The 14,670-nt window shown below is 39.7% G+C and overlaps 1 protein-coding gene across 18 annotated transcripts in view; it reads right to left on the reverse strand.

The window, feature by feature from the left end:
• NFASC (neurofascin) overlaps positions 1-14,670 on the reverse strand; it is a 275,345-nt gene that overhangs the window by 150,334 nt on the left and 110,341 nt on the right. For 15 of the 18 annotated variants that reach the window (XM_061632192.1, XM_061632193.1, XM_061632186.1 and 12 more), the window contains one exon: positions 6,501-6,688. The exons of 1 other annotated variant lie outside the window; for it this stretch is intronic. In XM_061632192.1, coding sequence (XP_061488176.1) covers positions 6,501-6,594 — 94 coding nt within the window. In that variant the 5' untranslated portion in view covers positions 6,595-6,688. The remainder of the gene's footprint in view (positions 1-6,500; positions 6,689-14,670) is intronic. 2 more of the 18 variants (XM_061632200.1, XM_061632198.1) reach the window with 1 other exon arrangement.

The following is a 14,670-nucleotide window of genomic DNA, read 5'->3' on the forward strand; positions in this document are numbered from 1 at the left end:
GATAATAGTGAAGTACTAATTATGCTCTTGGTAGAAGGTGCTTCAGAAATGCAAACGGTTGTTTACAAAGCAAGCAACCTTTGGAACTAGTACCAAGCATGCCTTGTTTCTTTTCCAAGGTCATGTTACACTTGGTAAGACAAAATCACTCTTTCTTCCATTCAAAGGGGGGGGGGAACTCAACACCTAGGAAGCTTTTTTTCTTTTCTTTTTTTTACAAAGCACTTGTGTTTAACTCTACTGCTCCTGCTTTCAGGAGACTCACTATCAGAACAAGAAGTGAGCTTTTGATGAAGTAGGATCAGAAGCAATCAAAGCATATGCTTCAAATAAAATGCTTAATGAAAAATGCTGAATTTCACATAATGAAATTTGGTAAGACCAGGGCAGCCTTAACTTTGGCCCTCCAGGTGCTATCGTGCTACAGTTCCCATCATTCCGGATAATTAGCTAGGCTAATGGAATCCAACTATATTTGGAGGGCCACCCTGAGTAAGACTATGGCAAAAGGGACCTTTCAACAAAATCCACATTATATTAAACTGATAAACAGTGCAATATGATGCATATTTGCTGGAAAGAAAATTCCACTGTGTTCACTCACAGGGAAGTGTTTATAGCTAGGACTACAGCCTAAGCATTTCCATTCAGTACCAGGTCCCACAATGACAATTATGTGACTGACTCTGAAACAACATTGGTAAGAAAAGTCTATCAGTCCATGCAGTGGTGTATGCTTTAGGGTTTTAAGCTGAAATTAGTGTATAGGACTTGGACAAAAAAAACGAAACTTTAAACCAATCTAACAGTGCAAATGTGAAGGCCTTGGGGGAAAAAACAGAAAAATGGGGGAGTAGTAGTGAAGAAACAAACAAAAATAAAAGAGAAAAATCAGGGAGGTGGGATTTTCTTCTCCCTGAGGACTGCCCTGCACCAATTTTCTCAATGGAAAAGTCAGAAATTTGGGGAAACATTGGGGAAAAAAACTTCTATGAAATATTTTTCTTTTTGAGTGAATAAACTTTTTAAGACCATTTTTTTTCTTGCTCAAAAGATACAGTAAAAAGATTTTCACATGACACAATTAGGGATGGGGTCTGTTGACCCGTGCAGCTTTGAAAGCATTCTGTTGACCTAACAGGTGGTATTGATTCGAGTTCGTTCTTCGTCCACTATCAGTTGCTTTTACCTGTCTAATTTTTTCTCCCCCAAAATATCAATATTAATATCAATATTCTGAAAGGAAATATTGATATTTTGTAAAGCTTGTTTTGAAAGTAACTATCAACAAATGAAAGGAATTATTGATATTTTGAAAGGAAAATGGCTATGCTTCCTCCTACTCTGCTGTTACTGAGGCTGATCAGTTTTTACATTAGCAAGCAGAGACCAGCTGTTTTCCTGAAGTGTACTCCTGAAGTGTGGAGTAAACATGACCACTCTGCTAAGATGGAGAATATGTGGGCCATTGAAAAGTCTGGTGCTAAATCCAAATTCAGTGGCATTCTCACCCATCGCTAGACACAAGTGATGCCAATAGGGAATGATAACACTCAAATTTGCTTGTACAAAACAAACATGGGAATCCTACACATGTCTGGACTGCCTTCAAGTCAATCCCGACTTATGGCTACCCTATGAATAGGGTTTTCATGGCAAGCGGTATTCAGAGGGGGTTTACCATTGCCACCCTCTGAGGCAAGTCCTCCCCAGCTGGCTAGGGCCTGCTCAGCTTGCCATAGCTGCACAAGCCAGCCCCTTCCTTGTCCACAATGCCAGCTGGGGGGCAACTGGACTTCTTGGGACTATGCAGCTTGCCCACGGCTGCACAGGTGGCAGGGCACGTAACCCCTGAGCCGCTCACTGCAGGGGTGATCTTTAGCTGGCCCTTGACACCCAGGTGACACAAGTGGGGATTTGAACTCATAGACTCTGGACTCCCAGCCAAGCTCTCCTCCCCACTGTGCTATACCAGCTGTCTACACATGTCTATTCAGAAGTAAATTCCACTAACAGAGCTTACTCCCACGTTGCAGCACAATCCAAGCCCAAGATCTGCCAGGATAAGACAGTTTGGATTTGGCAGCTCTTGTCCTTTCCTAGCTGGCCCATGGTAGCCTAAGTATCTCACCCTGGCTGAGCCGGAGATATGCCAGCGTAAGTCTCTCAGCTGGGGCTCAGCAGGCAAAGCTTAAGCTAGTGGAACTCCCAAAAAGGGGGTGTGGTGGGGCTAGGAGACACATCTATGCCAAACTCTGTCAGCCTGGTCATGTCACCTAGGGCCCAATCCTCAAAACTCAGGCCCACACTCACCTGCTGGCTCAGCCAGCGGTAGTCCCTCCGAAAGGTTCCTGAACAGAGTTTGAAATAGGGGTAACTTATGCTGCCATAGGTTATGCTGGCTTCCTATATCTAGGATTGCTCTGTAGATTTACAGCCTTACAGTGCAATCCTTTACATGTCTATTCAGAATTAAGCCCCACTGAGTATAATGGAACTTACTCCCAGGAAAGTAAATATTGGATTGTGTCCTTAGGCATTTATGTTTTTGAGGCTGCAGTCCTACATATGCTTATCTGGGAATAAATTAAACAGCATGGGCCTTAGTACTAAATAAACATGCATAGAATTGCTCTGTAATTTTCAAAAATATGGTAAGTAATACAATGTTATATGTGAAATTATAAATGGTGGATTTTATGTTCTTAAAACAGTAAGACAAGTTTCAGCTTGATTAAAAGGTAAGTATTGCATATATTTCCATTTCCCTACAAAGTTTGGCCCCCCAACCCCATTGGCTTCACAATTTCTGGATATTTTATATCTCTAGATTTGAAGGCATCCCGATGTTGTCTAAAAATACCCTTAACTGGTGACCTATTTCCAAACCGAACTGAAGGGAATTTTTTATTGCTATTTAGAATTCAGTCTAATGCTAAAACTCAGTTTCTTTAAAGCAGTTTTTTCTAATTCAGTTAAGTCAAACATGACACCACTATTAACTAGTACCAAACTGGGTAGCCATGCTGAGGACTCTTCTCTTACTTTCCCTGTGAACAACAGGGATGTGCAATACATGGCTTCTAGGCATTTAAAAACAAAAACAAAACAAAGCTGGTACCCAACATCCAGGGGATGACCTAAAACGACATGATGCAACAGCCTTGCTAAAATTTTGCAGGTCTTTGTGTTGTCAGTGAATGTTTGGGAAGCTACCTGGGAACCCTACAAAGATGTCAACTTGAGTTCATGGAAGATAGGTAGGAAAATAATGTAATAAAATAAATAAGATACTGAAATGAATAGTCATTAAGTGCCTCTAAAACTCATAATAGCAAATACTATTGTTCAGGCTCAAAAACCTAGATACAAATCTGTACTCTTTTCAACCGTCATCAGTTTTTGGGAACTGTTATTTTCAGAAACTAGGCTCATGATTTTTAACGGTTTTGATTGCCTGTGGACAATTAATGAATTAAGAACAGAAAAAGAGCCTGCTGGATCAGGGCAATGGCTATTATGGTCCAACATCCTGTTCTCACAATTGCCAAGCAAATGATCATGGGAAGCCCCAAAAAAGGACCTGAGTGCAACAGCATTCTCCCTACTTGTGATTCCCAGCAACGGGCTTTCAGAGGCATACTGCCTCTGACAGTGGTATACCATAGACATTGTAGCTAGCAGACACTGACAGCCTTATCCTCCACAAATTTGTCTAATCCTCTTTTAAAGCCTTCCAAGTTAGTGGCCATCACTACCACTTGTGAGAGTGAATTCTATAGTTTAACTGTGCACTGTGTGAAGAACTTTATTTTGTCTGTCCTGAATTTTCCAACGTTCAGCTTCATTTGATGTCCAAAAATCTAGTGTTATGAGACAAGGAGAAAATATTTTCTCTATCCACTTTCTCTACACAGTGCATAATTTTATACACCTCTATCATGTCACCACTTACTCGCCTTTTCTCTAAACTAAAAAGCCCCAAATGGTGTTAACCTTTCCTCATAGGGGAGTAGCTCCATTAATCATTTTGGTTGCCCTTTTGTGAACCTTTTCCACCAGAGCTTGGAAAAGTTACTTTTTTGAACTACATCTCCCATCAGCCCCAGCCAGCATGGCCACTGGATTGGGCTGATGGGAGTTGTAGTTCAAAAAAGTAACTTTTCCAAGCTCTGAGCTCTACAATATGCTTTTTGAAGTGAGGCAACCAGAACTGTACACAGTATTGTTATAGGATAGGGGGGTTGGTCTGGATGATACCTGTGAGTCCCCTCTGAGCCTATAATTCTGTGCCAGTAGAGATGCAGTTTGTATTAGAGAGACCTGCTGAACTGGTCAACCCAGTTCCTTTCATAAGTTAATAGTTCTGGGCAAGCCAGTCTCTTTGTGAGTTAGCCAATCTACATGTCCAAAGATGTGGTCCAGGGCAGTCCTGTTGCCATAGAAATGAGGGTAGACCCTCCCCATTCACCTGGCTGGGCAGGAGGTAGATCTTGTGTTAGTCTGATATGGAGCTGGAAAGACACTAAGAGGCTTGCCTTGCTCTCTGTGCTGAGTCCAAAGCTATGGCTTTGGGAAGCTTCTCCTAGAAGCCCAAAGGGGAAGCAAGATCTGTTGGGACTGTTAATGCTGTGAACCCCCCACCTTATGCTCAGGTTGTATATATGTATAAACAAACCATATATCCTAAAGAGACCACAGTCTCCACTGGTCTTCATTCCATGGAGACCAAACCCTGGACAAGCGTTGGAACCCCTGGAAGTCTCACACTGCTCAGAGATTGGGTTGCACACAACAGTATTGTACTGATTCATTTGGCTGAGACACAGTGATTAAAGTGATCTTATTCTCTACAAAGCCAGGAATATAAATGCCTACTGAATAATTAACCTTCAAAAAAGAGATGACTGATGAGAAAGAAATTATAGGTTGTTTTGCAGCATGCCTTTCTAATAACATACTATTGTTATTTCTCCCAGGAGTCAATGGCTATTATACTTCTTTATGACAGCATCTGCCCACAAAATGGTTAATGGGTCTCTCTTGTCCACCAAGAAGAATCTCCTATGCATTCTTTATGGCAGTCATATGCATCACTTATATTCAGTTCAAGACTTTTATCAGAGCTACAACAGCCAGCTCTGTTACCACTTGGTTAGGGGTTATCTGCATGGGCCTGATGTTCTTTGGGAACCTTCCCGTTTGGGGAAGGACCATAGCTCAATGGTAGAGCATCTGCTTCGGATTCAGAAAGTCACAGGTTCAGACCTTGGGATCTCCAGGTAGGGCTGGGAGGGATATCTGTCTGAAACTCTGGAGAGCCACTGTCAGTTAGTAGAGAATAGTGGGCTAGATGGACCAACAGTTTGGTTCAACAGAAGGCAACTTACTATGTTCCTAGTAGGAGACAAGATTAAAACTAAAAGCAATTCCAGACTTGAGCTTCAAAGCCCTTGAGATCTACTTTTCTAAATCAAATAATAAGAAGAAATAGAGGCTGTAGTATGTTCATCTGTAAATAGCTTTGACATACATACTGAAGGGCAGGTCCACACCATACATTTAAAGCACATTCAATTTAAAGCACATGACTTCTTCCAAAGAATTTTGGGAACTGTAGTTTGTTAAGGGTGCAGACAATTTGTAATTCTGTGAAGCGAAAAACACAGTTCCTATAATTCTTTGGAGAAAGTCATGTGCTTTAAATGTGTGTTGGATGTGCTTTGAATGTATGGCTTGGACTTGCCCAAAGTTTGCTCTGATGCTTTTTTCTCTTTTCTGAAAAAGCTTGGTGGCCACTCCAGGCCAAACTTTACCCTTAGCCATTTTGCATTGGCTAATAAAAAATGACAGAAGATCCTATGCACATGACCAAAAGTACTCCTAATTTTATTGTTCATTACAGCTGGGCCCTCAGCCATCAGTTGCAGTGCTGCCTGGATGATCATCAACACAAAATGAGTTGAAATCAAACTATCATGATCCTCACAATGCACAGAAAATTGATTGGGCCAAATAATGAAACAATCAGACAATGTAGACATCTATAATGCTAGTTGAATATGTCATGCGTCCTGGGTCCATTTTACATTATGTAAATTTATCTTCATATTTTTCATATTACCTTCTTACCTCCAACTTGCTGAACTTCAATATAGTCTTCTTCAAGTCACAGTTCCTGGTTTTTACTCTACTAAATGCTTCCATGGACAGGGACCATGAAAGCTTGGGCAACTATATTCAAGGATACAACGAAGTAAGTCAGGGCAGACATCCAGTCTTCTCTGATCAGTTTAGTCTGATCATTAAAGTGTATAACTCCCTAGTGTAACCTTCCCTAATTTTGGGCCTTCAGATATTGCTGGACTGCACTCTAGTATGACCAATGGGCAAGGCTGATGGGAGTTGTTGCCCTGCGACATCTGAGGACCTCAGGTTGAGGAAGGCTTTCCTACTGAAAGAACTGAGAAAGTGCAAAAATAAATAATCAGTGGACTTACGATCCCGAGGGACTTCAATGGCTCTGGTGAGGTGATGAAAGTATAAAGCAAGCACCACTCCCATATAGGTTAGGAGATAACTTTGCATTACCATTTTGAATATTTGGCTAAGATCCTATGTCCCCAGTTTCTTCCAACAAGGCAAAGTGGTGTCTTACTAACGCAGTACAGCAGGATACTATGATTTACTGCAAAAAAAGAAAAAGAAAAAAGAGAGAGGGATTTAATGACCTGTGGTTAAGATTCATACATGTCACATCCTTTCTGTTTTTCTAAAGGAAGATTTTTTTGTAGGAAGATTACAAAAGGCTAGCAAAGCACATTTTATTTAGTCCTTTGTACCCTGGTAACTAAGAAGAAGCTCACATGAAGGACAGGGTCACTTCTCTGAGTCTTGACCTTTTCACAAGAAATCTATTCATTTCTTAATGGTTGGGTAAATTTCATGATAAAGTCCTTCATGTTACCCTACTTCTACATTACATCTTAAATTGCGAGATCCAACAGGTTTCAAACTTTAAAATTCAGAATTTAAAATGTGGTTTATGACTCACATTCTTAAGATCTGTTATTAAAGAATAGTCCTAATGAGGTGTGTGGTATGTTTCTATTAGACGTCAAAGTTAAAAACATTTTTCCCCATTTCAGGGGGTCGAAGCCTACTTTTTGTTATACTTTTCATATTTGGGTACAAATAAGCAAGTACATATATACAATTAAGACTTCCATCTGTTGTGTAGAGCAGGCACGGGGAACCTGTAGCCTTCCCGATGTTGCTGAACTACCACTAGCATCAGCCCCAGCCAGCACACCCAATGGTCAGGGATTATTGAATTTCTGGTCCAACAACATCTGGAGGACCACAGGTTCCTCATCTCTGCAGTAGAGCATGGTGGGGGAAATGGCTTCCAGGTGTTGTTGGACTATGATTCTCATCATCCCTGACCACTGGCCAGACTGGCTGAGGTTGATAGGAGCTGGCGTCCAACAACAGATAAAAGAACACAAGCTCCCCATCTCTGCTCTAGGAAGAAAGGGAAATAGAGAGGAAACCAGTTATTTCAACATGCATGCACTATTCGCAGCTGAATATAGGGCAAGTGTATTGGGTATCTGTATCTGAGGGCAGAACCTAAATTAGTGAAGAGGCCCTGGCAGAGGGTAATTCTTACTTTATATTTTAAGTTCTGTTACAGATATCCAAGCACAAAATACATACGCCTCTTGTCAAGTTAAAAATGTATAACGTTTGGTTTGTTTCCTTTTAAAATACTTGGAAGCAAACTGCTGCTTTTAAACATTTTACAGCAGGGAAGGGAAACCTGTTTCCTGTTGTTGAACCCCAACCCCCATCAATCCCAGCAAGCAGGGCCAATAGTCGTGGATGACAGGAGCTGTTTTTCAGCAATGGCTGGAGAACCACAGATTCCCACCCCTGTTTAAGTGGAATTATGCATTGAAAAACATTTTGAACAAGTGGAACTTGCAAAAAAATGTTGCAGTGTGTCCTCCAAACATGAATAGCCTGTTCAGGGTTCCAACCTGACAATAAGCTATGCCCTTCTCCAGGATATTATAAGTTGTTAGATTGAGGCTCAAGCAGGAGATTCTACCCCCACACCTGTTTTTCTGTTTTCATTTTCCAGCTGAGCACCCTCACAAGTTATTTGGAGTTGTTTGCCGCCACCCACCCCCCTTTAAAAAGCACCCAATACGTTTTGTACTTGCAAATCTCGGCTTTCCCCAAACACACTAATATCTCTCCTTTTGTTTCTCAGTGGCTCTGTTTAGGATCCATTCCTGTTAGCATTCACCACCAGGGTTTGTTATTACAGGGAGTGACAAAGAGGGCTGACTTTGTACACATACAAAATCCTACCAGAGTTTTACATATACAGCTAAAAACATGAGTTCTGAAGCAATTGTGCACTGCAACTTTGAGCCAAATGATAGAGTATTACAATTATTAACTATAAGACTGACTTTAGCATTCTGCATTACGCAACAGCATATGCTACCAGATCAATTGTCACTTTTGTATTTACTGAGAAAATGACACCCAAATGCAACATCTTTTGGTGAGGAAGCTTTCCACTTCTTAACTCAGCTTTCCAGCTGGCCTCAGATGGGAAAGGTCAAAAGGACTGCCTAGGGGGAGGGGGGGGAGGGAAGGGAAGGGTGGAGATGGAGAAACGGCATCACCTTTCCTTTACTTAACCTTCAATTTGTGAAGCAGTTATGTTCGTATGTTCTGCCCCATCTCATTCCTAGAACTCAGACATTGTTCACTTTTAATTTTTGAAAGCAACTTCTGGCTGTGTCCATGAGTGTGTGTACACACACACTCATATAGAACCCATCACTTTTTAAAATTCATGACATGAAAATGATACCACTATGTCAATGGGAATGAGACCAGAGGAGAACAGCACAGGCCACATTTTGTAAAAAACAGACTGCATCAACTCTGTTGAAGCCTTACTTTGAAGGACTCAGGAGCCCATCCAATATCACTCTTGACACCCTCCTAGTAAACTAATACCACTCTGGTATTAGCATATTGATATTCCCAGTACTTCTCAGAAAAAGGAAAATGACTATTATCAGAATCATGAGGAACGTGCAAGGAACTGGTGATGTGAAATAACAGCTCATAAGATCTTACAAGGATGCAGCTGCTACATGATGCAGAATGTAGTGTGTTTCCATGGAAGAAGATTTAAAAATATAAAAAACACCTGTCCTAATTTTCTTCTTCTTCCCTGAGAGCCAAAGTTTGACCAGGTTTCAACATGTGGTTCATACATGCAACATCCTCTATCAAACAGAACTCCTTTAAAGCACTGAAGGAAAAAAATCATACAGAAATGGAAAATCTTACCTCAGTCATTTGTCTCCATGGCAGATTGTCATGTTCTTGCTTATCGCTATATGATTTAGCCAGAAATTGAGTAAATATCCTGGGAAATCCCATAAATTAGGATTATAGGAAGCTGCCTTATACTGAATCAAATATTTGATCTATTTAGCTCATCATTTTCTACTGACTGGCAATGGCTCTCCAGAGTTTCACACAGGGGTCTTTCCAAATCTTGCTTCAAGATGCCAGGGATTGAACCCGGGAACTTCTTTGGGATGCAAAGCATGTGTTCTGCCACTGGCCTACATACTTTTCTCATTACAGACATGTAATAAATTATTCCACTGAGCAACTGATTTTATTATCAAAGAAGACACATCTTTTCTCTCACTGGCCTTTATATCTTATCTTTTTGTTTTTTAAACACTATTTTTAGCACTGTGTTTGCTAAACTAAATTAGGAAGTACTTAGCTATTACATACTGTATATGCTGCTTGATATACAGGCTAGAGAAAGTAGTGTTCTACTCAATGTCCTAAAAAATTGGTGAACATCAACATTTAAATATAAATGCTATCCCAGATGTAATTTGTGACTGCCCCAAATCAGATCTATATTTCTCCATTTTCTGAACATTCACAAGTGACTCTGATAACCACATTCAGGTATCAACTGCCATCAGACTCACAAAATTTGTCAGGAAATTTCAGAAATTCAAGGTAACATATACACATTTGTGGATCTACTTTCTAAGTTAATGCCACTATGGAAATGGACTGTCTTCAAGTCAATTCCGACTTATGGCGACCCTACAAATAGGGTTTTCATGGTAAGCGGTATTCAGAGGTGGTTTTACCATTGCCTTCCTCTGAGGCTGAGAGGCAGTGACTGGCCAAGGTCACCCAATGAGCTTCATGGCTATGTGGAGATTCAAACCCTAGTCTCCCAAGTTGTAGTCCAACACCTTAACCACTACACCACACAAGCTCTCAATACCACTATACTTAGATTTAATTAACATTTTCTATTACAAATAATTTCACCAACTAATGTCTTGTGGTGCCGTTATCAGGCTAAACATTGGGACGTTGCATGTGAGGAATTCTAGTTTTTGCACACTTTCTGCTTCCCTTCCAATGCAAGATTGCCATCTCTAGCACAATAAGCTGCATCTACAAAATGAGATCATTAGAAAACAGACACCCCATGACAATTTCATGTTGAGAAACTCTATAATTTTTTTTAAAAAGCTAGTAATGTGGATTAAATGGCAATAATGGATAAGTCATTCAGCTTCAAAACTGCTACAATAACTCATCAAAGCTTGCCTCATCCCTGATTTAAAGTTTGCTTGTATAGAGCTATAAATATCTGGCATCCAATAAGACACAGAGACAGATTTCTTTGCTCATGTCTAAAATAAACACAAAACTGTACAAGCAAAGCATTTCCAGACTCATCTCTCTGTCCCTGTCAGCGTTTACACCTGTTGCACACAAACAATGGTACAGGAGGAAGCCATTGGCAAGGCAAGGAAACACCAGTTTCATGAAATATAAATAGGGAGCAGCAGCTCGGGCTTCAACTCATAAATGCAAATAGCAATAGCCAATCTAGATGGATATATAAAGGTGAAGGTGTATTGCCCAGATAACAGTTAATTTCAATTTTTTCAATAATGTTTTAAGGTCATCCACTATCTTGAGTTGTTCAGACTAAATATTACATATCCTTTTAAAGATGTTTTTAAAGCTGTTTTTTAAAAAAGATTTTTAAGAAGTTTAATACATTTTTACAGATGTTTTAATACGTTTTAAAGTCTTTTTTTAAAGACTTTTTAGAATGCTTTCAGTGTTTTTGTTTGCTGCCCTGGACTCCTTCTGGGAGGAAGGGCAGGATATAATAATAATAATAAATGGGAGGAAGCCCTTGATAGCAATATACACACACTAGCCCAAGGAGATGGTGATCAGTAATTGTTTTAAGAGACTGTCACTTGATATACTCCTTTTCATATTAGAGCTTACCTTGTACAATAGAGGCAATCATATTCTAAAGCTGAGGAGAATGGCAGATGTATTTCTCCTTGCTTCAGCAAAATGTCTAATAGGTTAGTTTACTACTATCCCCTGTCCCTCTCCACAACACATAGAAGGAGCCTAGAAAAGTGCTTATCATAATTGGGTGTCTGCATTTCCAGCCCTTCCTACATACAAAGGAAGAGGAATTCAACAAGGAAGTAACACTGTTTTTCTGGGGTGATGGAAGTAGTATAGTACCAGTAGTTTACAAGCAGGATGATAGACATGATTGCCCTATTGTATTTTAATAGCTAGATTGCTATTAGCTAGACTGGGTGAAAGAACCTAGTTCCTGGAGGAATAAACAAACAGCTGTTTACTGCTTATAAATACAATGGGAGTAGAATATGGGTTCCAACATCAGAAAAGCAGTAAAATATAGCCAAAGAATTAAATACAGTATATAAGCACAAAGGAATTTGTGTCTCCCATTCTTGTTAATAATAATAATAATAATAATAATAATAATAGTAATAATAATAATAATAATAGTAATAATAATATGCCTGAATCAGCCAGGCAAGTTGAATAATTTCCATCCCACCCATGCCTCCTATTTCTATTTGTAAATCACTGATGCCTCCAAATACATTATGGGAGGAAATAGAATTTCTAAGACCTCAGTAGTTCATCTGGTTAGTTCCTAGTATTTCTAAAGTTAAAGACTATCTCACAAATTGGAAGACTCCACCCACACACATCTGTCACTAACGTGTGGACTTCAGGGCATCTTGTAAAGGATTCAGCCAACACTTTACAGAGAGAATTTCACTCAGTGAGTAAATTCCCACCCTATGTAAGTCATAGTAGCAATCTATGATGAAAGAAGTCTTAAAATCAGCTCTTCTGATGTCCTAGTGATCACCCTTACCATAAAGCCATACTTCTCCAGGCCAAAATGGATATTATACAGCAAGTGCATATAACTGTCTCCCATTTTAAAAACAAAAAGCAGCTATGGGAGGTTGCAAATTTGATCAGAGAAATAGTAAGTATGAAGAGAGTACTTGACAGTTTCCCCATGGGCTGTTTTTCCTGCTCAAATCCCCATCCCTAGCTGGACGACAACTGATAAAAAAAAAAGAGCCCATGGAAAAAAGGTAAAGCATACATAGTAACATAACCTCATCGGATCTGGCATCTAAGAGGAAAGGGGGAAAAAATAAGGTGTATACGGGTAAAGGAGCATGGCCAAAAACCATACCAGTAGGACTCAGGGAGGTATCCATCTCCTCAACAGCTTTTGCAGACACTACCTCCCTACCCATTTTCCAGCTAACTCCCAAACCACATGGACTAGAAGCAGTTTAGCAAAAACAGACATTTTCAAGAATCATGGTTAAGAATGTAAGGGCTATGCTGGATCAGACCAGAGGCCTATCTAGTCCAGCATTTCTGCTAGTAGGGTTCCTGGTGAATATATCTCAAAGGGCCACTACACAAAGCAGAGTCTTCTCAGTGGTGGTATTCCACCTCTGGAATGTCCTCCCTGTTGAGATCAGGCTGTCCTCCACTTTATTTGTGTTCAGGTGACACCTTTTTGTTTCAGGATAACTTGGAACATAATAGGAGTGGCATCATATTATATAATGTAACGTTGGGTACTTGTATTTTATTGGAATAATAAAGTACAAGATCAAATTACTCTGCACTCTTCATTTGAAGACACATAGTTGATGCAGCTACAGTATAATGCAGTATAATGTGATAATATAGTCTACTCTGTTATTGTAAGATCTTTGTATACATTTTGTGTAACTGAAATAGAAATAATAATTCTTTGTTGAGTTTCTTTGTAGTCATAAGAGTAGAACATCAGAATATTCTGTATAACTCTAAGACTGTTTTCATAAATGTGCGTGTAGTTTTATAAGTATATATAATTATTTTACCTATGAGTCCACTATATTTTTATCTGTTTAGAATAACATTTATAAACTGTTTATTACAAAATTAAAATTTGAATATAATGCTGACTATTGCATTGTATGGTATATGAAATTTTGTATTGTGGCTATTAATCTTGTTTTAATTATGTATTTCTTATTGTTAGGTAACCTGGGAATTCATGAGAGGAGAGGTGGGGTATAAGAAATAACTTAACCCCTCAGTGGTTAACCCAGATGCATTTGAGAAGCCTACAAGCAAGACATGAGGGCAATAGCTTTCTCCTACTGTTCCCCAGCAACTAGTTTTCAGAGGCATGTGCCTCTGATCCTGGAGGTATTATATAGCCATCATGACTAGTAGCCATTGATAGCCTTATCCCCCACAAATCTATGATTCGAACCATTAAACCTGGAGGGTCAAGGCAGCCATAAATCATAAATCATAACTCATTAAAATTAGGCACAAAGTACTCAAAACTGACCAAGCTTGCACAGACTATTAGAGCTCATACAAGGGAATCATAGGGTGACAAAGACTCAGAGAGCCTATCTATGGCATGTGGCTCACAACTGTATTTCCATGTAGCATTTTTAGACACGCTTTACTCATGGTTCCACATACAAAACTTAGTGCCAGACTCTGCCACTGACATAAATGAAGCAACACCCTGTTTATTATACCGACCACTAAAATACACCAGCAATTTTCATGTGGAAGCCGAACACAGAGAAATCCCTGCATTTCTCACCCTCTTCCTTTCACTAGTGAGATGCTAAATTCTGCATGTTGCTCTGGGAATATAACTCTGCACACATCAGAAAATCCTCTCTGCATGTCCCAATTCTACCAGTCAGATTAGAGATTAAGAGGGATGTGTTTTTTTAGTTTGCGATTTTCTTCCCAGACGTTCTAAAGAGGTTTCCCCCCCAGCTGTTCACTCACACACTCTCTCACACACACATACACACTTATATCAAATAATAATCAGGCTGGGCTACAAATTAAAGTTCTCCAAAGTATACAACGTCCTCTGAGATTAACATAAATAAAAACTTCATGAATGTAACTCTCCCAACTTCTAACCCCTGATATATTTGTTATCAAGTATAGCAATGAGCAAGCCTCTCATCTATCTGGTTCAGTTGTGTAGTTACCCCATATAAACAATGTGTGGAAGGCTCAGAGCACTAGCGATGGGGAAAAGAAGGGCAAAGGCTCTGTGATCCAACTGGAGTAGCTTCACAAGCCTAATGTACCCCACAGGCCACATATTGGGAGCTACAATTGACAGCATCACTAGCATTTTCATGATTCCAGAGGATGGCAGGATGTGTTCAA

This window comes from Rhineura floridana, chromosome 6 (assembly GCF_030035675.1).
Source record: "Rhineura floridana isolate rRhiFlo1 chromosome 6, rRhiFlo1.hap2, whole genome shotgun sequence".
NCBI lineage: Eukaryota > Metazoa > Chordata > Lepidosauria > Squamata > Rhineuridae > Rhineura > Rhineura floridana.